We start from the raw sequence: 25,203 nt of genomic DNA, 5'->3' as shown, positions 1-25,203 counted from the left end.
CGTAGTCCGGGATTGCCTACCTGGCAATATATACCGAAATGGTGATTCCCATGATGATCTGCGAACCGTCGTTGATGCCCTTGATGTAGGTAGTCGGCCTGAAGATCCTTTATTAGGCTCTTCATCTGTTGACAGTCTCTGAAGATAGCGCCGTCCTTCGCGCAAGTTGTAGACGATAAGTAGCGTTCTGTTAAGAAGTTAAGTACTGCGACGTGTCTGCCTTGTGGATGGCCTGTGCGAATGCCTTCGCGCAGGCTCGGTGATGACATGTAGCTTTCTGTTGAGAATCTAAGTACTGCGTCGTTTCTGCGTTGTAGATGGCCTGTCCGAATGCCTTCGCGCAGGCTCGGTAATGACATGTAGCGTTCTGTTGAGAATCTAAGTACTGCGGCGTTTCTGCGTTGTAGATGGCCTGCGCGAATGCCTTCGCGCAAGCTTGTAGACAGCATGTGGCGTACAGTTGAGAGACGAAGTACTGCGATGTCTCTGCTTCACTGGAGACCTGTGTGACGACCTGCGTGAAGACCTTCGCATAGACCTGCGCGGAGATCTGCGCGGAGACCTGTGTGGGGATCTGCGTGGAGATCGGCGAGGAGATCGACGTGGTGAATAGCCCGACGAACTGTGCCTGTAGGGAGACCTGTGGGTTCACGAATGTCCTGGTGAATCCCTCGACGATCTATGGGACGAAGATGTCTTGTATACTGTAGCTGACGTCCTTCGCGAAGCTTCATCTGAGTCCGCACTTGGGGAGTGGTGACTGGTCGGAGTCAAGGTCCGGGGATGAGTGATTCTTCCTTCATGAACGCTTCCGTGAACGTTGATCAACCGAGTCGGTAGCAAGTGAAGATCGTGTAGCCCTTCGCGAAGGTCTTCGCGAATGCTGATCGTCCGGGTCCTCCACAGGTGTAGACTGGGTCTATCTACGCGGAGGCTGGTCCATTGAAGTTCTGACGTCCTTCGCGAAGGCCTTCGTGATGCTGGTAGAAGTCTCGCTGATGGCAGACCCCTCAGAGACGACGTCTGCGTTGGAACCTTCGCGAAGGCTCGGGACCTCTTTGTGGGCTGTGACTTCTTCTCCAGGCCGTAACGCTGCATAAAGTCCCCAGAGTTGAAGGTCTGCGGTGGTAGTAGCGCTGCCCTTTCTGCAGTGATAGCGACGTGGCCCACAGGACGCTCATCTGTTGTCATCGTAGATACCTCGGGTATCATGGAGATCTGCGCTGAAGTCACCGTAGCTGAGACTGGTCGTTACCTGTGATGAACCTCTGGGAAGATGATCGGTTGATCATCGGAGAGTCCCTGTACCGTCAACGGATCAATCTCGGCAGAGAAAGTCCTTGTAGTCTGCCCAGACGTCCCCGTAGAGTTGGTCGTCATCTGAGGGGTGTGTAGCCTTCTCTGGGTAGAGGATGGCGCTTTTTCGCCGCTCACGATGATTGTAGAGCTGCCCACTCTGCATTGATAGCGATATGGTCCGGGATCGCCTCATCTGTCGCCTCGGACTCCGCGGCTGTATCTCTGGGATGAACAGCAGCGGCTCAACATGAAGCCCTCTCACCGCCATCAGGATGATGTCTGTGAGGCTTCATTCTGGCGAGAGGATGGCATCTTCTTCTACGCCTGGCGCTGAGGGGTTGTCCGATGTAGAAGCCAGCGCCTTCGGCTAATGGCGGACAACATCCCACGCCCATCCTCCGGTGGATACCTCCGCAGGTCACTTGATGGTAGTAAGTCGCCTAACAGCAGTAGACAGCTCGTGAGGGACTCAGCCAGTTTATCCATGACTTGGAAAGTCACCTGGATAGTCGCTAGTACTACAGAGAAAAATTATTTATTAAATTGAATTTTAATTAAATGCTGATAAAGATTACAGCTATAGCTGGAAGTACATGTTGTTGTGCAGCTAGGGCACAATCAATGCGGGTCTGTAGCAGCGAACCTAAACCTACAACGAAAATAGGTTTTCATGAAATGTAAACAATTGAACAAACACGGACAATTCCGTGAATAAACAGTGCTAAATAATGATTAAATATCAAACAATATTGTTGAAGGATACTAACTAAACCTCTATAAATGTATAATAGAGGAAAATAACTAATTAAATAAAGGATATAGTGCCGTATAGGAGACACAGGCGCTCTCACAACCTGCCCACAGGGCGAAGAAGGAGAGAGTGAGGCACGTGGGGACGGTGGCGCCACAGTTTCCCGCCTAAACAGCTGGGAGGATAACTCTTGGCAGGAGTGATTTTACGTCTGTTCTTTATTGAAGGGAACTTCAATAGGAGATACAAGTGTTCCACTACAGTTCGAAAGAAGAAGGAGACAAGCAAATAAGCATGAGTCAGGATAAGGAAAAATTACTAACTGTTCACCTGTCTTTGAATCTGGAGTTATGTTCTGCTAATATTCACATTTAATACATGAGTAATGAGTGAAAAAAATATAAATAATTAGAATCTTAAATTCGCAATAATTTCTGGTTGTACTGTATATGATATTATCTGAGGGCATACCATTATCCAAGTGGTACCAAATGACAGATCTTTTTCATCTGCACCTTTTTTAGAAATATTATACCCCATTGTGTTGTGATGACCAATATCTCATTAACCACATTACCACAATATGTGAAATTTTGGATATGGCTTTGCTAATGATTCCTTCAAAATAAAATGGAAGCTTTTCAAATATTGGATATCGAAAATATACTTAGGTTATGCCAACTACTTTTTGACCGACCCTCGTATGGTTTTACGTCCTTCCAGCAATATTACAACAGGGGACACCAGAAATAGGCTTCACACATTGTACCCATGTGGGGAATCAAACCCAGGTCTTTGGTATGACGAACGGATGTTTTACCCACTAGGCTACCCCACCAACACTTTTATCAAAAGCTTTACCTACATCACTGAATACAGTTCCACCAACACTTTTATCAAAAGCTTTACCTACATCACTGAATACAGTTCTACCAACCCTTTTATCAAAAGCTTTACCTACATCACTGAATACAGTTCCACCAACACTTTTATCAAAAGCTTTACCTACATCACTGAATACAGTTCTACCAACACTTTTATCAGAAGCTTTACCTTCATCACTGAATACAGTTCTACCAGCACTTTTATCAAAAGCTTTACCTACATCACTGAATACAGCTCCACCAACACTTTTATCAAAAGCTTTACCTACATCACTGAATACAGTTCCACCAACACTTTTATCAAAAGCTTTACCTACATCACTGAATACAGTTCCACCAACACTTTTATCAAAAGCTTTACCTACATCACTGAATACAGTTCTACCAACACTTTTATCAAAAGCTTTACCTACATCACTGAATACAGTTCTACCAACACTTTTATCAGAAGCTTTACCTTCATCACTGAATACAGTTCTACCAGCACTTTTATCAAAAGCTTTACCTACATCACTGAATACAGCTCCACCAACACTTTTATCAAAAGCTTTACCTTCATCACTAAATACAGTTCCACCAACACTTTTATCAAAAGCTTTACCTACATCACTAAATACAGTTCCACCAACCCTTTTATCAAAAGCTTTACCTACATCACTGAATACAGTTCTACCAGCACTTTTATCAAAAGCTTTACCTACATCACTGAATACAGCTCCACCAACACTTTTATCAAAAGCTTTACCTACATCACTGAATACAGTTCTACCAACACTTCTATCAAAAGCTTTACCTACATCACTGAATACAGCTCCACCAACACTTTTATCAAAAGCTTTACCTACATCACTGAATACAGTTGTAACTTCTTTACTTTCATCTAGCGCACTGGCAATAAAATCATATAAGTATGTTAATTGATATACAGTAGAGTCTCCTGGCATAAAACCAGACTGTAAGTTACAAAGTTTTATAGTTGTCTCCAAAATAATTAAAAATGTGCTTAAAAACACACTTTTTAAAAACCCGAACAAACCTGTAGAGGTTGCAGATTCTTTGAATACAGTCCTCCTTGGGGTACATATGAGCATTAAAATGTCTATTTTAAATCCCTACGACAGTTGTAACTATAATTTTAATAAAAATATTTACAAAACAAAAAGGTTTTGCCTTGTGAGACCACCCTTACAGGGCCCCACGGACCGTAGTGGCCTAGAGCAGGTAACTCTAGGCTATAACTTCGTACCTCACTTTCCATGCTGAACGTAATCAGACAGAATGTGAGGAGGTGGGTGGCCATATCCCAGGTTTGTCCGATTGTTTTTTTCATAGAGTTCCTCCTTGGGGTACATATAAGCATATAAGACAGACTCTTAAAGACTGAGTCTGGGAGCGGCATTCTGTCTGTAAGACTGACCTGAAACAAGAGGAATTCCTAACTATAGATAGAATAAGAAATCTCACTTACCTGGTCACGTGCCCACCGGAGCCAATCGGGCGGAGACATGAGCCAGGGTCAAGGGTCAAACTTTACTAACTTACATGCAACAATCGCAAATGTATACTGCTCGAAAGTATTCCCCCCTCCCAGAATTTATAGGAAGCGAGAATAGGGGGAAGCTGACAAGGGAAATTGTTCAAATGCAGTACATAGTAATGCATGTTCATGGGATAAAAGACCACCACTGTCAAACTTGACACCAGGGAGAAAGGTAGAGAAGGTATTTTTTAAATAACCCAACACCAGTATGAAAAAGGGCAGATAACTGATTCTCTGTAAGGCCTCGACAGCTCAATCGGCTAGGGAGGTTGCCCTAATCGAATGAGCTTTCAGACCTTCAGGTAGGGTATGACCTTTGAGAGTATAGCCCAGACAAATGGCAGAGATAAGCCTCCTAGAAATGGTTTGCTTGTTCGCCAGAAGACCCGCCTTAACAACAAAACAACTGGTCATCCCCGTCATCCCCGATATAAGCCTTAAGGGTCTAAGAAGTGAACACGCCGTAGAGAGGTACCGGGCGGGAAGGCTGAGTGAAAGCTGGGATCTCAATAGGCGCTGTTAAATGAAGAGCACTATCTCTCTTAGGACGGTAAGTATCTGGCAAACGAATGCTAACCCTGTCTTTATGAAAAACAGTTAGCGCGGGGTGGGCGGACATAGCATGAATATCGCCTGCCAGAAGTTACCGCCACAAGAAAGGCTGCCTTCCACATTAACAGCTGGATGGAAAGAGCCAATGGATTATGAAAAAGTAGACCGGACAGTCAATCAAGAACGATTGGCAAGTCCCACGGCGGACTAATCCGCCAGACAGCCAGACGGATCCTGTCCACGCCTGCTAAAAAGTGCTGAACCAGAGGGTGCTGCCCCAAGAGTGCACCATCAACAGGAATGTGGAATGCCGAAATAGCCATAAAATATCCTCGAACAGTTGAAGCCGCTAGACCAGCTTCCAACCGAGACAGGAGGAATTCTAACACAGAGATTAAATCTGCAGAAAAGGGATCAAGAATCCCCTGCTGACATACCAGCATGCATAATAGGCCCATCTATCCTCATACTGAACGTTTGTCGAATCCCTCTGCGATGCCAGAATTGTGTGTGCAACAGGTGAAGGAATTCCTCTCGCTTCCTCTCCTGGGATTCGGGTGGGGCACTCTGATCTGGGATAGTAGGTCCGGTCGAAAGGGTAATAGTACAGGAGGCTGAGCCAGAAACCTGATGATTACCGGAAACCAGCTTTGAGCTGGCCACAGGGGTGCAAGGAGCACAAGAAGTTGAGCTGGTTGCGCGGCTTGCTGTGATAGTACTTTGGAAATCAGTGGTATTGGTGGGAACGCCCACAGTACTCTGTCCGTCCAATCGAGCTGTAAGGTTTCGTTGGATATCGCTCTTGGATCCGGAATCCGAGAACAAAACACTGGTATCAGGTTCGTCACCCTAGAGGCAAACAGATCCACCTGGAACGACCCAAACAACTGGGAGATAATCCTGAATATCCCCCAATCGATCATCCACTCATGTGGGGCTAGTATGTATGCCGTGAGAACATTGAACGTTGTCTACCCCAGGGAGATAAACAGGCAACACCCAAATGTTGAACTAGTCGCACCACAGTAGAAACTGCCACGCCTCCTGAAAGAAGTGACGGAGACATCGTGCTGCCTTGCTTCAGGAAGTCAAAGCTATCTGGTTGTCCATTTCTAGACGTACTACGCGGCCACAAACAAACTCCACAAAGCTCTCGAATACCCAGCGGACTGCTCTCAATTCTAGCACATTGATGTGCAGGCTCTGAGTGGGACCACAGCTGAGCTAACGCCTGCTGTACAGGTTGCATCCTCAGACGTGCACACCAAACAACATGCACTGTCTCTGCCATGTTGCCTAGCAACCGAAGCCTCCGTGCTGAGACGATTCAAGAAAATGTAGCACAGTTCTCTGGATCTTGATGATACGATTTGGAGCTAGGGAAACAATTCCCTGCTCCGTATTGAATCTTGCCAAGAACACCAGATCCTGCGTCGGAACGAGTTCTGATTTCTTGAGGCTGATAATCCAGCCCAGTTTCACGAGAATATCCATCACACGAAGTGTGGAGTCTCTGCTCAACTGTTACCCTAATGCCCTAAGCAGGCAGTCATCCAGGTACGGGTAACAACACCTGCCCTGTTAACTGCACCTGCCCGGCTAACTGAGGTGGGATTAACATAAGTTTAGTGAACACCCTTGGCGCCGTGAAGGTGCTGAAGGGGAGCACACGAAACTGGTAGCACTTCCCGCCGAAGAAGAACCGAAGGTACTTCCTGAAGTCGGGGTGCATCGGAACATGGAGGTATGCGTCTTTGAGATCGACTGACATGAGCCAATCCCCTGTCTCGACAGATGAGATCACTGACCTGAGTTTCTCCATCCTGAAAGACGGCACCTCTATGAGTTTGTTTAGCCCTCTGAGATTCAGAATGGGTCTGAACCCTCCGTATTTCTTGGTCACTAGGAAGGAAGTGGAGTAAAACCCATCTCCCTGCTGACTTTCCAGAACCACCTCGATGGCTGCCTTGTCCAGTAAAGACCTTGCCACGGAGCGCTTCCGCCTTCTCTCTTTAGGCTGGCATGGGCGTGTGCCAAACCCCAGAGAAGGACGGTGGATCTTGCCTCAACTGTGGCAAATGGCCATCCCTGAGTGTGGACAGGACCCAGGGATTTGATGTGGCTGCCTCCCACTCCCGAAAGAATAGAGACAGTCGGCCGCCTACAAGAGGCAGGAGGCAATGCACCCCCACAGTCGGCAAGTCTCCGCTTGCTTGTGCCGAGGGCACTAAGGGGTCTGGGGGAAGATTTAACGGGAAGCCGGGTCTGGCTTCCCCTTGCCCCGAAAAGGCTGCTGCGAATGAGCAGGCCACCCTTACCTCTTACCCTCTTCCTCCGCTTGCTCTGCAATGGCGCGGTCCATTTGGCAGGCTCCTTCACCTCGCTGAAGGATATGCAGACGCAAGAGGTGAAGGCCGTTGGCGACAAGTGGAGGTGTGCTCTAACAAGAGTTTAGAATCCTTGAAAGTAGACACGGCCTCCCCAGCCTCCACTTGCAAAGCCCCAGGGAATAGGGAAGACCCCATTGTGAAAGGCAATGAAAGTAGCGCCTGCTGCGTGGCCGGTGAATAGCGCGACACCGAAAGCCACAGCCTACGCAGGCCCATGACCGCGCCCATCATCTGACTGGCACAGCACCTAATACTGTCCCGAGTCAGAAGGGAATGGACGTCGGTAAGCTGCCGCACAAGTACAGGTGACTACAAGTCGTCCCCACTTGGTCCCTGTTCCACCAAATCCGACAGGTAGCCTGAGTGGACCGCCACATGTAGTTGCTGTGCCTCACATCGTAAACCTCCTCAAAGGAACGGTATCCAGACTTGAGTGTGGGAGTGCTGGGCGGAAAGGACGGCAGCCACTGGCCCTGCCTTGCCGAAGCCAGGGAGGAAATGCAGGACCCCCCAAGGGTAACAGAGGTAAACCCGCTGCCGGGGCCGCACTCATCCACCACTGGTGGCTCGAATAACGCCTCCATCCCTAACTGGTAACATTTGGCAATGTCCAGTAGATCAAAGCGTGAACAAGAACCAGTCAAAAGAGGATTAACTACCTCACTCACCAGTGATGGTAGAATACGCTGACACGCCTCAGTAACCCGGCTGGGCGCAAAAGCCTTCCCCCAGGAGCCGAAATTCCACAAGATCAGGCTCCTGCACAGGGACAGCTACCTGAGGCAACATTTCCGCTATTTTCTCATGGACCTGCCTCAGGGACGACCCGAATTAGTACAGGACCTCCACCTTACTTAGGCACTTAAAGAAGACATACAGTAAAATTCTGATATCAAAACATTTATAAAGCATAGAAAAACAAGTATCTTGAAGAAGAATTTATTTTTAAAGTCTCCATTTGTATCCAGAAATGTTGAAAAACGACTTATGTTGCAGACACTATCGAGAATTAATGAGTTGCCATCACGTGTCCGCATGTTATAGTGGACGTACTTAATTGATAAATAGCTGACTGACTGACTGAGTTTGGTTTTACGCTGCTTTTAGCAATAATTCCAGCAACATCACGGCGGGGAACACCAGAAATGGGCTTCACACATTGTACCCATGTGGGGATTCGAACCCGGGTCTTCGGCGTGACGAGCCAACACTTTAACCATTAGGCTACCCCACCGCCCAATTGATAAATAGGATATCAGTGGCTGATATTTAGATAACACTTTATTAGTCTTGACCCAAAACATCCGTCATATCACAGACTACCATATATTAGAGTGAGTGAGTGAGTGAGTGAGTGAGTGAGTGAGTGAGTGAGTGAGTGAGTGAGTGAGTGAGTGAGTGAGTGAGTGAGTGACTGAGTGAGTGACTGAGTGAGTGAGTGAGTGAGTGAGTGAGTGAATTAAGATTTTAAATCACATCAGCAGTATTTCAGCCATATCGTGACTAAATCAAGTTGTAGATATATAAATAATTAACTATATATTAGAGAGAGACAGAGCTATATGTAACGATGAGAAAGACTGCAAGTTGCCAAGTTCAGGTGCTGAAATAGAACCTCTCAATATACCCCAGTTATTTTATATATTTTGTATGTACGCATGTAAGATCAAATTTATAGAGCATTTACTAAACTTCAAGGGTAATTGTACGCAATAGCCTTCATAGGTGATGAGTTCTTTGAGTGGCATTTTAAAAGTTGGGAAGTACACTATAGAACAAACTTTATGGATAACAACTTTTTTTATTCGTGTGTGCGACGTTTTGATACAGATTCTTGTACCATTGTCAAGCATGAATGGAACACGAAGAGGTGGTATATATATACTGAATGTTACAATGTAACAAAGAAAACACCATAACTAACGTAATTGGCTAGGCAGTAAGCTGATGAAGCCAGTGAGTTAGACAAAGGAAAGGCATGGAAGCCAATGATGTTCAAGTTATGAGATGTTTTTACAGTGGAGTTTATACAGTAGATTCGGCTTGGTGGATGAATGCAACATACGCGGATGGAATGAAGTATCCTTGGTCTCGGTTGATGGTGGGCTTTTAGCATTTGATGTGGACGGCTTCGGTGAGCTTGCGTTTAGTGGAGTCTGTTTGATTGTTAGGAGATGAATTTTCACATAAATATTTGCGTAATTTATGCAGATATGCAACTTATCTGTACCTCTGGAGAGACACACCCAAACTCAAACGAGGAATGAAATGAACAAAAACATTATTTAAAGGCACTATATCACATCAAACTTCTCTAAAAATAAATAATGCATTTTTCTATAAAATACTAACTATCAACCCTCAGGGAAGCTACCATATAATTCATTCCCAAAAAATTACATATTTAGATTACAGTATCAAATTAAAAAGTTTAAATGAATTAATGCAATGTTGCATTAAATCGACTCTCACGCCCTCAACCAGCCAAACATTATTTCAAGCGAACCCCATAGAGTTATGTCCCTTGAACGCTCTTTACGAATATATCTTACGCACAACTTGTGATTGAAACCTGTTCGGCAAACACCGACAACACTGCATATGGCAGTTTTCGATGTACAGAACAATTGTTTACATTCCATATATGGCAAGTGTTCTATGATTGGAAGCTGTTCGCCTCAAAGTTTCAATTATTAATTCCTACAAGACACATTTTTGAGTGGCATTTTAGAAGCTGGAAAGTACAAAATTGACAAACTTTATGGATAACAACTTTTTTATTTTGAGAGTGCGACAATTTGATACAGGTTCTTGTACCGTTGTGTCAAGCAGGAATGTAACATGCAGTGGTGGCAAAGTATATATACTGAAATACACATCACAGAACTAGAAGAGAAAGCACTACAGACTTCACCTGTCAAACCAACCTGCTGGTACCGGAAAGTGGATGATACTTTCATCATCCTCCAACCTGATCATGATCCCGCCCAACTTCTGGCCGATCTAAACAACCAACACTCCTGCATCAAATTTACGATGGAGACTGAGCAGAACAACCAACTACCCCTCCTTAACGTCCTTGTATCCCGCACCTCCTTCAACCATCTCCAGATCACTGTATACAGAAAACCCACCCATACGGATCAGTACATCCACTACAATAATAATAATAATAATAATAATAAGTCATCTTCTATAGCACAAAGTCTCCAAACACCAAGTGATTGCTCGCAGCTCTTAATCAGAATCTGATTCTTTTTACCCCGGATAACCCAAGTTGCCTGTTAGACGCTAGAAGGTTATAGTCACATGACTTTATCCAACCGGGTCCCATTTTCTGCTGGGTGAACAGAGGCAATTTGGAACAAACTCACTTGCCTAAGGTGAGACCACATGTATATCACATGTGCTTCGTTGTGGGGCAAGACTGAAGTCCTAGAAACTCTCAGGAGTCAAGCTGCCAGACACGGTTACCCATCCAAGGGCTGTCCGAGTTCGGCGTTGCTAAACTTCAACTGATTCGTGATCTGAGCTCTGTGCACAGGACCACACGCCACAACTCCAATCATCCTCCCAAAGTTAAGACAGGCATCATCTCTACTCTAACTAGAAGGGTGAAAAAATCTGCTCAACAAACCTGCAGGAAGAAATTCAACACTTGAAGAGAGCCTTTGTAGAATTAAACCACTATCCAGCCCAAATAGTCCACAGAACCATCGCTGCTACACTGTCACCTCCCTCCCAAAGACCCAAACCTGATTCAGCCCCCATCAAGATCTCTATTCCCTACATTGGTAAACCATCACATTAAATTAGCCGACTCTTAAAACAACAAGCAGGCATAGATACCACCTTCTCCGCGTCCTCCAGCCTCAACAACCTTCTCCATGCCAACGGAAGAAAACCTCCAACTATCGACAAAAATACCCGAAATGTGTGATTTACAAAATAAATTGTGATTGAGGACAGAGTTACATAGGTGAAACATCCCGACCCGTCAACACCCGTGTGAAAGAACACCAGCCCTCCGTCACCAAGTCCGACAGCAAATCAGCCATTTCTGATCACATCCAATCTAACCCTAAACACCACATAAACTGGACTGACATCACCATACTGGCCAACAACCAAAAGGACTTTACCAAACGTAAACTCCACAGTCACTGGCCTGACTGGGTAGTGAATTTTCATGGGGTCATTTTACGACATATTAGTGAGTGAGTTTGGTTTTATGCCGCTTTTTAGCAATATTCCAGCAATATGACAGTGCGGGACACCAGAAATGAGCTTCACACATTGTACCCGTGTGGGGAATCGAACGCTTTAACAACTAGGCTACCCCACCGCCCTATGACATATTAAGATATAAAACACTTTAAAAATCATGCAAGATTATGGCCTGATAAAAAATGTTCATCATATTAGTAGCTTAATAAGAAAACCTGTGTCATGCCGACAATGTCTTATTCTCATCTATTTTTGAAATGTATTGCTTAGTTTCTACATTCAAATTTCAGGCATAGCTAGCCCGAACAGCCAACAAAAGTTGGAAACTATTACATTAACTGATAATAAGTCTTTAATTGCATCAATAGGAAGCTTAAGTGAGTGCATATGCCCCAATATATATAACATATGCTAAAATATGGAATGAAATAAAACCTACCACACTATAATTTTTCAAAAATGTATGACACTTTCTTATTGTCTATCCCTATAACATTTGTTTGTCACATAACAACCCATTTGGACAAAGCTAGACCTGCCTCCAACAGTAATGGTCAATGATAAACATATATCCAATGAAACACACATATGCTTATCCAATAAAACTGACAAACACCTTTTTCACTTTGTCCTTTACCTACAATAAGGAGTTTCCGGGGCAATAATATTGTTTTTATTAAATATGTCTAACACATCTTTATTAGATGAGCTCTCAAAATTCAAATGCACAAGACAATGCTGTATCCAAAATTTCCTCCTTACTAAACTGGTCCTTATGCTTCAAAGTGTGAAGAAATGATACTGGGTACCTTTTTTTTCATTGACTGAGACACCCCCACACATCACAATATTTTATCTGGCAGATGTCTCTCTACAATGAAGTCACCATCCAAACTTGGCCAAGGCTGGGATTACAATATGCGATATGTTCAATCGAAACATCCGTCTTCAGGGTCTTACCTTGACTGACAAAGTTAAGATCCAGGGGACGGCTATTAATAAGTTTAATGAGTCTTTGCTGTAACATATGTTATATTTGTGCATTACACTTTCTTAGTAAAGTACAGATTCTAATACTTTTGTTGGGTTGAGTCCCATCTGGGATTTGAACCCATACCTTCAGGCACCTAATCTCCAGCACACAAAGTCAGCCACCTAACCCGCTCAGCCCCCGCAATTTCCACTCATAAGCATGGCAATGTAATTGACAATGAAGAGATCATTATCAGGTGATCAGTTCTACTGGCACTAAGTTCAGAAGAAAGATGAGCAGTTTTTGCCCATTTGTATGTCAGCTGAATATTTGTCAGAACTGAATTCACATTTCAGTGTCAATTGACAGTTTATGAAACACAAAGACCAGACAGAATAGTTGACAGGTAATGATGTGTTCATAAGCAAATTATTAGATAATCAAACACAGAAGATAACCACCACATGGAAGCTTTACACAATCGCCTTGTCCATGAGACAGTCAGCCTCTGTATACTATCACCAGTGTATGAAATAAGCCCAAAACCCAGCCAGACATCAGGGCTGGTAACTTCAAAATGTTACCAGACCAGACACCAAAGATATGGTGAATTTACACAGATGTATGGAACATCTAAATATGTTATCAGACCATCGTGCTGGCTAGCTGTAAATTTAGACCGTCCGTCAGAAATCTAGCCCGTCTCGGGCGGTCAGACGGGCCTTATTTCATACACTGCTATCACTCATGCACACCTGTTACTACATCTGTGTATTCCACGCTATTTACCAAATAAAACAGAATGTATATGTTACAGGGAATGTGTGAAACCAGGGATTTCACGTAATCCCTTAAAGATTCAGTGATTTTGTGACCCCAAGGGATTTCATTTATTCCCTAAAATGTCAAGGGATTTCATGAAATTACTGATTTTCATGGTGTTCCATTACACACAATCCCTGTTATGATATCAGTGAATATGTGAAATCAATGTTTGTAGCTTAAAACTTTACTGTTGAGTCTCATTTCATCCCTAAGTTCTTAGGAGTTGAAAACTTTGACAACTTACCAATGACCTTTTTGGCTAATTACTACCTTGAGTCGGGGTATCAAGTTTATTTACTCACGGCTTTGCTGTTTAGTCTCATTTCATCCCTTAGGTCTTAGGAATTGAAAACTTTACTATTTACTGATGACACTAAGTCAAGCTAAGAGAGGGAAATCACCGGGGTTTTGATAATATTCCAGCTGATGTTTTGACAAATGACATCTGTATAGATTATCTTCATAAACTGTTTTCTACATGTTATGAGACTGGTCATGTACCCTCCAACTGGGCCCAGGGGATCATTACCTCTATCCCTAAGTCTGGAGCAGTAGTAATAGAGGGGGGATTTTGCCACAGATGCAGCTTAGAGGTTTATTTTTATGAAATAAGTTCCCCAGCCCCCCTTAAAAACGGCAATGGTCTAGCGAGAGGCATCCTTCGATGTGCCAAGATCGAAAGGTTAAAAAAGTAGCAAAATGTCCCCAGCAGCCACAATTCCCCAAGGGATGAAATCGAAAGATTGATGGTTGCGCATTTTCTCCCAAGGGGAATTGCGTCGACTGCCTTTCTCTCGCCATGAGAGTGCCCCGCTCAGCTAGACCCTTTTCAGAGACCCAACTGTTGTGATCCTCATTCCTTACCCGAAACACCACCACCACCACTGAAAGTTGCAAGGAATCCACTGAGGCAATGGTGGGATACGAACTGATAATGTATAGCCGCGCAAACTGTACATTATAAGCCCCCACCAGTCAACCAATCACGCTACCGGGGACTTCGACAGCTTAATTTCGGTTTAACGGGTCTATCATGAGATTGCATCCTCCTCTTAAACCGGGCTCCGTCTATAGTAGAACAAAGGATGTCTGAAACCCGTCATTCCACTTCCGCTTCAATGAGATTGCTCACTTTGAACACGTTTGGTGGCTTTTTCACCTCGAATCCATGTCTCATAAAATACAAACACGATGCCCGTAAGTAGTCTCAACCACGCTGAATATGATACATTAGTCGAGGCCACAATCCATTATTTATCTTGAGCTGGACTCCATCTATACTAGCTACAGTAGCGCAGAACCAGTCTCGCTCGCCTCGTGCACGTTGGGTGGCTTTTCACCTCGAATCAAGGTCTAATAAAATACAAACACGATGCTCTTAGGTAGTCTAGACCCCGCTGATCACGATGCATGCGCCGATGGACACTGAAAACATGTTTAGAAGCCACAATCGGCTAATTTAGAATCGGATTACATAAGCTAGCAAAGCGTATGAGCTATATATAGCTTGAATGCACCGTCCCTGACAGATTGAGACTGCCGTCTGAAGGGAATGAAAAGTATAGACAATAGCGGTACGGGACCAGGCCCTACCCAAGGGCTCAATTTTTATAAATTGAGCCCTTGGGAGGGGCCTGGTCCCGCACCGCCATTGTCTATACTACTTCTGAGGTGCATGCAAAATTTCGCGAAAATCGGTTGGATAGTTTAGGAGATACTGACTTTTGAGCGAGCGTGGGTTTTTGGTCGCAGTAACATATCATAGCACACAAACCATTAGAATTATTCAGCAGTTGGTGATCTGTGTCGCAAGGTACGATCATCAACTCCTCTCTGACGAATGCTCTCGGTGGCTCGTCTTTCAAGTGATACAAGTTCGCTTCGGCGTCTTTGATGTCGACCAGGTCTATAGTTTGGCATGAAATGCATGTGGACCCGTTTTTTTGTAAATATCTCTTCATCCAATGACCCAATCGATCTCAAACTGTGCAAGTGGATGTTTTGTCAGACAACCTAATCACATTGTAAATCACCGATTTTATGCATTTGTATTAAAGAATCTGTCTATGTAACTGTCAACAAAATAAACAGCAGAACGCAGAATGCTTGCAGAGGGAGGGAGCCAATGACCTGTAACAGCGGCAGTGTTGGGTCTTAAGGTCAATGCAAGTGCAGTTCATGATAGTTACCTGTTTGGATCATTCACATTGACTACTTCTAGCTGTCATCATGAAAGCCTATTCAGATGATGCTAAACATTTAATTAGAAATGTGTTGAATTGTTTTAAAAAAGAGAGCAAACGTAACAAACCGATTTATAAGGTGTCGGATTACATGAAACGTACAACTTTTGCTCTTGGCATGAAAAAGAACATCGTGCTAAAAATTGTGAAAAATAAACCAACAACCAATAAACAAAACCTTGTACAAAAAGGTAGGCATCCACAGTTAGATTCTTTTGACATCAGGGTCATCAGAGATGTCATTCGCCAGCTATTTGCAAAATTTACAGATTTTAACCTACAGAATAATTCTCACTAATGGGTTTTGTGGTTAATGTTGAACAACTCAGAGAAACAAACTCCGTATGATGGTTAACAGTTGGCACCCACCTTAGCCTATTCTCGACCTGTGACACCTTTTCATACCTGTCACATGCATAGCTGACCTACATTGACGAACGCTGACCTTTATGACCCAACACTGCCGCTGTTACAGGTCACTGGCTCCCTCCCTCTGCAAGCATTCTGCGTTCTGCTGTTTATTTTGTTGACAGTTACATAGACAGATTCTTTAATACAAATGCATAAAATCGGTGATTTACAATGTGATTAGGTTGTCTGACAAAACATCCACTTGCACAGTTTGAGATCGATTGGGTCATTGGATGAAGAGATATTTACAAAAAAACCGGGTCCACATGCATTTCATGCCAAACTATACCTTGTACGTTTTCATGGACCATATCGGATCGGTGGCGCGTTTTCTGCTGTCTCCCTCGTATTCGGCAGGTTGGTATAAGTATCTAACGCTGACACAGTCCGGTAACGTTTTCTCCGTTATATCGCGACGTCATGCCGCCGGTGACGATTCGACGGATCTCATTTTGATGGCTTCGACAGGCCTCTTGCCCACGAGTCTGGTGACTTCGTTGTTGATGGCATCCACCACTCGCGGCAAGTGCACGACACATTCCGTGTTTCTGTTTTCGGGATCCATCAAATCCTGCGAGTACTGATGCGAGAATAGGCGCTCGGCTAGGGTGAGATTGAATCTCTCGACGGTGAGCTCCCGCTATGCCTTGTCTCACCCGTACTTTGTGTTTGGCCAGCAGCTGCGTCACGGTTCCCATGAACTCGCGTCCGGGATCGACTTGCAATACGTCAAGCCAGGTCAAGCGACTGCGTTTGTAGATGCGTTCCAAGGCTTTGGCGACTCGTTCGATTCTTTGGTTGTCAACGTTTTGGCTTCCTTGTAGCGACTGGTGACGTAGGCGATTGTCAGGGCGTACTTGTAGGTTTTGCGTCTCACCCTGTCGTGAGGTAGAAACAGGAGGTCGGCTTGGTGGGCGTGATTCGGCGTCGAAATGCCAAATTTTCTTCTCGGGACATACCGAGGCACCGGCAGGTAGACTTGCCAGATGGCTTGTTTTTTTAGCCAGGCTTTGGCTTTCTCTTCCGAGACTCGAGCGGCTTTGGCGAGTTTCGGGATGGCATCAGCACCTTTCCAGTACCCACACAGGCTGTAGTATATTTTCTCCATCATGTATGTATTGCCTGCGTGTTACTTATTTAATACAGACGCGTGTGTCCGTATGCGTAGGTGGTGACTCCGTCGTCGGCAATCCATCGTTTCATGTCCATGCACCTTGGTTTTGGTATGTAACTCTTGTAACAAGTGGTCATACTACTATTATGTGCGCACTGTGCGTTAGGTCACATATTACGTCATCTGTTTGTGTGTACCCACCATGAGTAACAAGGGACATGTATTCAAGAACACTGGAACTCACAACGCCAGGTCGTTCTTCTTAGTCTTCATTTACTCAGGTAAATGATGCACTTTAAACAACTCTAGGCAAATGACATTTTTTAACATATATACAAAAACAAACTATTTCAACAAACTTGGACACAATTTTAGTGCACATGTAGCAGGGTGTGGAGTCATCCCACAGATGACATCCTTACCTTGTCAGCTTGCTGACGGGGTTAACCTCTTCGGTCATGTGGACAAGGCGTCCGACTTTGGATAAGAAATCCCTGGTTCGAATCCCAGCACGGGACTCGGAAATTTTATGGCCGTTACATTGGCACCCAACGTGGGGCTGAGCACGTTCATATAAAATTTAAAGGTCACATGCAACGTAAAACACAACTTTGCAGATTCTGATACCTTTCGGTATGGACTTACCGAAACAAATCGTCAAAAATGCAAATTCAACTTATAAAGTTGAAAAATAACGCGATGAAAAAACCCGCAATAAATCGGAGTTTCAAACGATTCACTAACTTTCCCCAAGCGCTTGGGGGAATTGAAGTGGTTTCAACAGCTGGGCTGCGCTCATAGCACATGCGCAGTGAAATAGGTTCGCGGAGGTTGGAAGTGGGTTGTCCCGTGAATATTCGGTGAAGGCTTTGGTGTGAGCTATTTTTCTAATGTTTTGTTGATATTTCACAGGCGCGAGCTTTTTATATCTTATTACAGTAGATTACCGATTTAACTGTTTATATAATTTCATTGGTCTATTTCACCACACGCTCTTCTTAACGAGTCACTTTCTCAGTTCGATACTTAAAAGCAATGTCCTTATTTAGCGTCGACAGAATTTTTTAACTGTGATATAGATATGTCGTTGTTACAGACAAAACTCAAAGTGAGTTTTATTGGCACCTATGTGTCTGCCTGCCCGTCTTCTAATGACAATATTCAATACACAATTTCAATCACTGACCACATGCAATTTGAACTTAACACCTATCAGGCTATACACCATAAACAAAACGCATTGATTTATGGCCCGAGTTCGGTCTCTGTCACATTATGTAATTACACAGACAGCCAGGTGTGATACTTGTACACATGACATGTTATGATGTCTGTTGATTGTAAAATGTTATACACAAAAAATGAGCATGTATTTACAAAACCCAACATCTCTATATATACACACAATGAGCCGTGAGAGAACCTGCAAATGAACCATCCGTTACACTTGAGTGCACACCCACCCGCTCTGACTAGGTTCGGTATCCCGGCTGCTTCGTTTCTTGGGAAGTAAACCCAAGTACAAAATATTGCACTTTTGATTTGCGATTGTACGCTTATAATTTTGTTTTTATGTTTTTTCATAACCAGCAATGTATATTATATGTCATGAATAAGTGATAATTGTGTTTTAATTATGTTTGATTTTTTGGTTGCATGTGACCTTTAAGCAAAATAAGTCTCAGTACCCAACTATGCAACTCATGATGTGCCTTCTGTTGACGGGGTGTATGTAGCAGGGCGTGGAGTCATCCCACAGATGACATCCTTACCTAATCAGCTTGCTGACGGGGTTAACCTCTCTGGTCATGTGGACAAGGCGTCCGACTTTGGATAAGAAGGCCTGTGGTTCGAATCCCAGCACGGGACTTGGAAATTTTATGGCCGCTACACACAGATCTTGGAATACCTACATCGTTCATTTCAGCAATGTCATTTCATTGTTTCTCTTGGCAAACACAAAAAAGTTTAAATGGTATATTTTGCCATGGCATAATTTTAAACAGCACAACGACTAGGTTTCAATGTAGTTCAAGCTAGCTGTGTTCCATACAGACTTGTTGGAGAGTACCTTCATTACATATTCCAATTCAGTACACTGTAGTCATATCTACAGGTTACACAGTTCTACACTGAAAATACAGCATGTCTATCTTCTAATAGCATACTTAGGTTATTGGTTGTAAGCAGTTATGAGTATCAAAGTGCCCTTTGTCTTATATACGCATACTTACTTTGATGTTTGCAGTGAGTGCCTTGCCTTCTTCATCTTTGTTCATAAGCTTCATACCTCGCAATGCATCCATAGCCTTGACAAAACTAATGTACTCCTTGAATTGAACATAAGCATCAAACGTGAGATCTTGACCATAACAAAATGTCTGTATAGACCCTGGTTTTGTGGCAGCAATAATTTCCTTCCTGTATGGGTCTAACATGGGAATATCCACACATCGAACCTCTCCAAACACTTCAAACACCCTCCTAAGCACCTGCTCACTTGGCTTGTCCTTCTTTGAATCCTTTCTTGAAGCAAACCATCTTGTTGGCAATTCTTTGAAGTGAATGGTATCCGGTCTTTCCCCACTTTTCATCTCATTCATATTTTTGGCATCACGGAAATATGAATCCCAATCATGTCTTAGAGGAAAACTTATCTTTGCTTCTGCAGCTCTTACTTTTAAGCTATCAGGAAATCCACTTAGCTTGATCGCTTTCCCATCAAGTTTTGCGATCAACAATTTTATTTTCCCTTTGTTTTCGATTTCACCCTCTAACCGAATGAACTCCAAAGAACTTTTCACAATTTTTAATGTGATAAATATTTCTGGTCTGATCATATGTTTTACCTTTTCCATAACCTCCCAGTTAGATATACTCTTCCCAGGTGTCTTTAACTGTGGAAGTTGGACACAGACATTAAGTTTAGCTATAGGCTTGAGATAAAGCTTCATCGGTTCATGAAGTTCCACTGCCTCCGAAGTGTCATTACAAACTGTCGTGTTTGACATTTTCTTCGTTTTGGCACATGCACAGTCACAAGTCACAAATGGTCAAACAAAACATTGGCTTTTCTTTCGCTACAGACAATCCAGTGTTTTATACAAAGCGCTCTTGACTTATACACAGCACGTAGGACGTTACTGCAGTTTTACATTTAGAAATTCACTACCGTGACTTTTATTCAGCTTACTGAAAACCATTCATTGTTTGAGAAGAACATATCCCTTGAGGTATAAGCTGCGCCTGTCTAAAACGACCCTGTTCCAAAACCGCCCAACATTTCATACTCGAAAATGATTCTTACAATTACTGGAATAAAACGGCCCCATAAAAAAAAATAAATAGTGAATATGAAAGAAACTCTGTATTTTTTATTTACTACATTACTCAGACATTTATAACATGATCATGTAAACAACGTCCTACATTCAAATAAGTCGTCATTAATATATGCAGCAAGCAGCTTCAAGGGAACTCCTCCATTATGACCAAGGAATCAGGCTAAAACAGCAATACATCAAAACGGCACCAATAGACTGGCTTAAACCTGACCAAAGAGTAATATACTAAAACTTGATTACAGAACATGAAAACGAAACATGCCTTTCCCGGTAAATAACCTCCATCGTTCACAGATGTCCAACTGTACCCAAAGAAGTGAGTTCAAATCAAATTTATATTCAACAATATTATATATGATAACTACGACTTCACACCTAGCAGAAGAGTCTTTCGACTACAGTCAGTTCATCAACAGTAATTATGGTAAAGTGGAGAGATTCCCATAATCAAACTTGAAATAAAGCCGAATAATTTAAAATGCCCCATTCGAGAGTAGGAGAAACACTTTTTGACCAAAACTAAAATAGGTGAGAAGCTTTCTACAGCGTTCTCTCTTCTGTGTTATAATCTCCACAAGGTTTTAGGACAAAAAAGATGATTTTAACTTCCCCAAAGTCAGCTTTCCTTTCATATTCCAACAGACCCAGCCTTTGGTGTTTACATTTCACAACTTTGGAGATACAATCGAACATGTTCTTCTCACCAAGTTTTCAAGGAGCGTCTACTACCACTCTTGCTCAGAAGTTTTGTTTTTTTATCATCTTTTTATTCATTTCAGAAGTTACAAAAATGATGCCCGATGCAATTCCTTATTTTGACGTATACCATCCGTTCCCGAATTATTTCAGGCGAACAACTGTCTAGACTTTGCATATGTTTATGACGGGTGCCACCGGTGGGGAAGGATACGCTCACCTTTTCACCTGTTAATAGTGATTCATAAACACATGATCTGTCATTGTCGCATGGTGACAATCACTTGATTGTCTGGTCCAGACTCGGTTTGTTTGCAAACAACATCACACAGCTGTAATGCTGCTGAAACAAATACATGCTCATGATATAGTCACAACTGAACGACCTACTCTGCTTTTAGCAGAGATTTCTTATGAATGTGGAATGGGTTTTAACGCTTCTATTTACTAATAGGAACAAAAGAGAAGTGAGCAGGTGCTTGGGAGGGTGTTTGAAGTGTTTGGAGAGGTTCGATGTGTGGATATTCCCATTTAGGCCCATACATAAAGGAAATTATTGCTGCCACAAAACCAGGGTCTATGCAGACATTAGCTTCCCTTTGGGAAACAGATTTGTAGAAAAAAGCTGGTGACTAACTTATCAGACGTGTTCTTATCTTATCATGAGCAGCCAGGACAAATGTGAGACGATTCATGGACGACTCTAAAAGAGTCAAGGCAGATCTTCTATAATTCTCCAAATGAAAGTACAAATGCTAAATCAGTCTCTTGCTAAGTAAACGAGATAAGGTTAGCGTGAACCTACAAACATTCCCAAGTTAGCCAATGCCAAGTCAGTCGGAGAAAAGGCCAACATTCTAGTACTTCTCATCTCGTCTGCAACAACAAAATTGCAGCAAGGAATTCACACAGGAAGAACAAAACTGTGTACGACTATGATATCAAAACAGCAGCAAAAACCCATCTGGTATAAAATATACCATTCACAGTGACAGAGGTTGATGATGCAGTACAACAGACGAAAGGCACTGCACTTCCTTTTGGCACAGTTACGAGACATTGGAAAACCTGCTTGATCAAACCAAGAACTCACTCACCGAAGGACAATTAAAAATGCACGGGTGCATGCTGCAGTTATTCCATTCCAAAGCAAGGAAAACGCATGTCGACTTTCAAACTTCAAACGTGTGCAAAGCCATGAAAGTCATGTTGACAAAAGGACTCGAGATTATGCGTCGCCTTGAAACAAGAAACCACATCAAACTTGGTCAATAGGCCAGTCAAATTAGCAAAAAGGTCGGAAAAAATGATGAAGAAATGAAACTTGGCAGATATGTTCTACAAACCTTCCTACATAACATACTAAAAGTCCCCTAAAATCCCACTTGAGCTAAATCCATAGTGCACGTGCAAACATGGCTACACTATGCTACCTTTTGCTAACCTAGAAGACCAAATGTGCTTGATAAAATAGTCACAACTTCTTTATTTCTGTACATAAGCACATAAATGTTTGACAACTGAGTGAATATATCTCAAGATTGTTGACTATTATTTCAGAAAAAAATCATTTCACATTTCGGAGTTGTGGCCCTTTTTTGGTGCTAAAACTAGAATTTTTATATGTTTTTACCCTTGGGTGACACAAAGACCTATAGGTATAATGATAAGGCTTAGGTATGTCCCAAAGACCTTGAAGTGTATTGTTCAATGTCTTTTTCACCACAAACCACCAAATATAACTTAATAAAAACATATTTATACATTTTGACTGAAACTGAAAATTTGCATTTTTTTGGCATTTTAGAAGTCAATGAAAACTCAATAAATGGCCCAACAATTGCAATAATTTGATATTTTACACCCAAAAATCAAGCAAGTGAAATTTTATGATTTCATAAAAACACATTTTAGTAGCCATTCCCATGCTTTAAAAGAGTTATCGCGCTTGGATACTCACAATTTCAAGAAAATATCATAATTCAACCTGACGGTACATAAAAATAATTGATATTCTGCAGAATACCAAGACCATCAAACACTATTTACAGATTATGTAACAGGGCATCTTCAAATACGTATGATTAAAGATCTAAAAAGATCATATTCTTTTCCTTGTCAGTCTGGAGGAAGTTGAAGGCTGTGGCTCATCTTTAACTTCACTCTCATAAGCGTCGCTGGAAGACAATTCATCAGATGGTAGTTCCTGATCTTCTTCATCCCCCTTTGCAAGGTATACTGTGTTTGAATTGCTGCAACTACCGTGACAATATCCACATAGACGCGAACATTTCAATCCTGCCTTTCTGCACCCACACATACGCTCAACCCTGTTTTACAATTGCATTTGGTCATGTTGATCAATGTCTCTGGTACTGGGGGTCACGGGTTGTTACTGGCTTGAGCTGGCCACAAACAGTTTCCCATCCCCATTCATTTAGTGGAAGACTTCTTCCAAGCCATTGCTGCATTTACATATGGCAGAGTGATAATTCGCGTGGGTGCCATAACATTTACATATGGCAGAGTGATAATTATATACTCCTCACAAAAAAACATTAAGCAACAAGTGTATTTTTTGGTCAGTACATATGCCTTTACTCATGATCATTACAACTGAATCAAACATAACAAAGATAAAGCATATCCACACACTTTTCCAACAAAGAAATCAAAATTCATTGAACAATAACTGACTTGCAAATCATCAAAAACAGTGTCACTGAAAAAGCCGTGCAAAATGTGTTGCATCAGGGTATGAAAATGTCTGAAAACACTTTACTGTCAGTTTTGAGCACTGATCCAAAGTTTAATAACGTGTATGGCCACCATTGACCTGAATACACGCTTCAAGACGTCTAGGCATTGACCAGATGAGTCTGTCTAGAGTCTGTTGTGGAATGTTCTGCCATTCTCTCCGCAATGCCTGTTCAAGCTGATCCAGAGTCTGAGGACGAACGTGGAGGCCGTACACACGCCTTCCGAGGATGTCCTAAGCATGTTCAATAGGATTCAGGTCAGGAGACCTTGCAGGCCAGTCCATATGGGTGATGTTGTTGGTCTGAAGAACATCAGTGACAACTCTTGCTCGATGTGGACGGGCATTGTCATCCATGAAGATGAAGTTAGGACCTGCTTGCTGAGCCCACGGAATGATCACAGGTGTGACAATTTCGTCTCGGTACCTCACACCTGTCATGGTACCTCGTCTGATGACCACAAGATCAGTTCGTCGTCCAACTTGGATTCCTGCCCAGATCATCAAACTCCCACCTCCATACTGATCATGTTCAGCAATCGTACAGTTGGCGTATCGTTCGTTACGGTTTCTCCACACACGAGCCCTACCATCATTGAAGTCCAGACAGAATCTTGACTCATCTGTGAAGAGAACATTACGCCAGCGATTGACTCTCCAGTTACGTCGTTGGTTAGCCCAATTCAGTCTCTGTTGACGATGGTGTGCAGGCAGTGGGATACGTTGCACTGGTCTTCGGGACCTGAGACCTTCAGCATGGAGTCTGTTCCTCACTGTCTGTGTGGAGATTCTGTTCCCAGCAACTCTCTGGAGGTCATTCTGGAGAGATCTGGCTGTGGTGAACCTGTTCCGCCGGGCTAGGGTGGCCAAGTATCGGTCCTCTCTGGGAGTTGTCACCCTTGGACGACCTGAGCGTGGTCTCTCAGTCATCAATCCGGTCTGTTGGTGACGAGTGATCGCTCTGGAGATGACGCTTCGATGAACATTGAAATGGTTGGCAACAGCACTCTGGGTCTGACCCCCCTGCACCATTCCAACAATTTGAGCAACTTCAATTGGTGTCAAGTGACGCCTAGCCATTTCTCAAATGTTACTGTCAACAATTTGTCGTTGCTGGCAGTTTTAACGCAATCAGAACGCATGTGCGACGTGTATAGCATTACGTTTTCCATGCATTTTGCATGTGAGTTTTGAGG

The 25,203-nt window shown here is 43.1% G+C and overlaps 1 protein-coding gene across 1 annotated transcript in view; it reads right to left on the bottom strand.

Annotated features, from left to right (window-relative positions):
• The window catches only part of LOC124279322 (A-kinase anchor protein 17A-like), a 30,851-nt gene extending 10,371 nt beyond the window's left edge, over positions 1–20,480 (bottom strand). Inside the window, exon 1 of the mRNA XM_046715137.1 lies at positions 19,444–20,480. Within this exon, the coding sequence (XP_046571093.1) occupies positions 19,444–20,220 (777 nt within the window). The 5' untranslated portion in view covers positions 20,221–20,480. The remainder of the gene's footprint in view (positions 1–19,443) is intronic.
• Between the last annotated feature and the right edge of the window lie 4,723 nt (positions 20,481–25,203).

This window comes from Haliotis rubra, unplaced genomic scaffold (genome assembly GCF_003918875.1).
Source record: "Haliotis rubra isolate DU_JTF1 unplaced genomic scaffold, ASM391887v1 Scf1069, whole genome shotgun sequence".
NCBI classification, from domain to species: domain Eukaryota; kingdom Metazoa; phylum Mollusca; class Gastropoda; order Lepetellida; family Haliotidae; genus Haliotis; species Haliotis rubra.
This window is presented reverse-complemented; position numbering and strand designations above follow the sequence as displayed.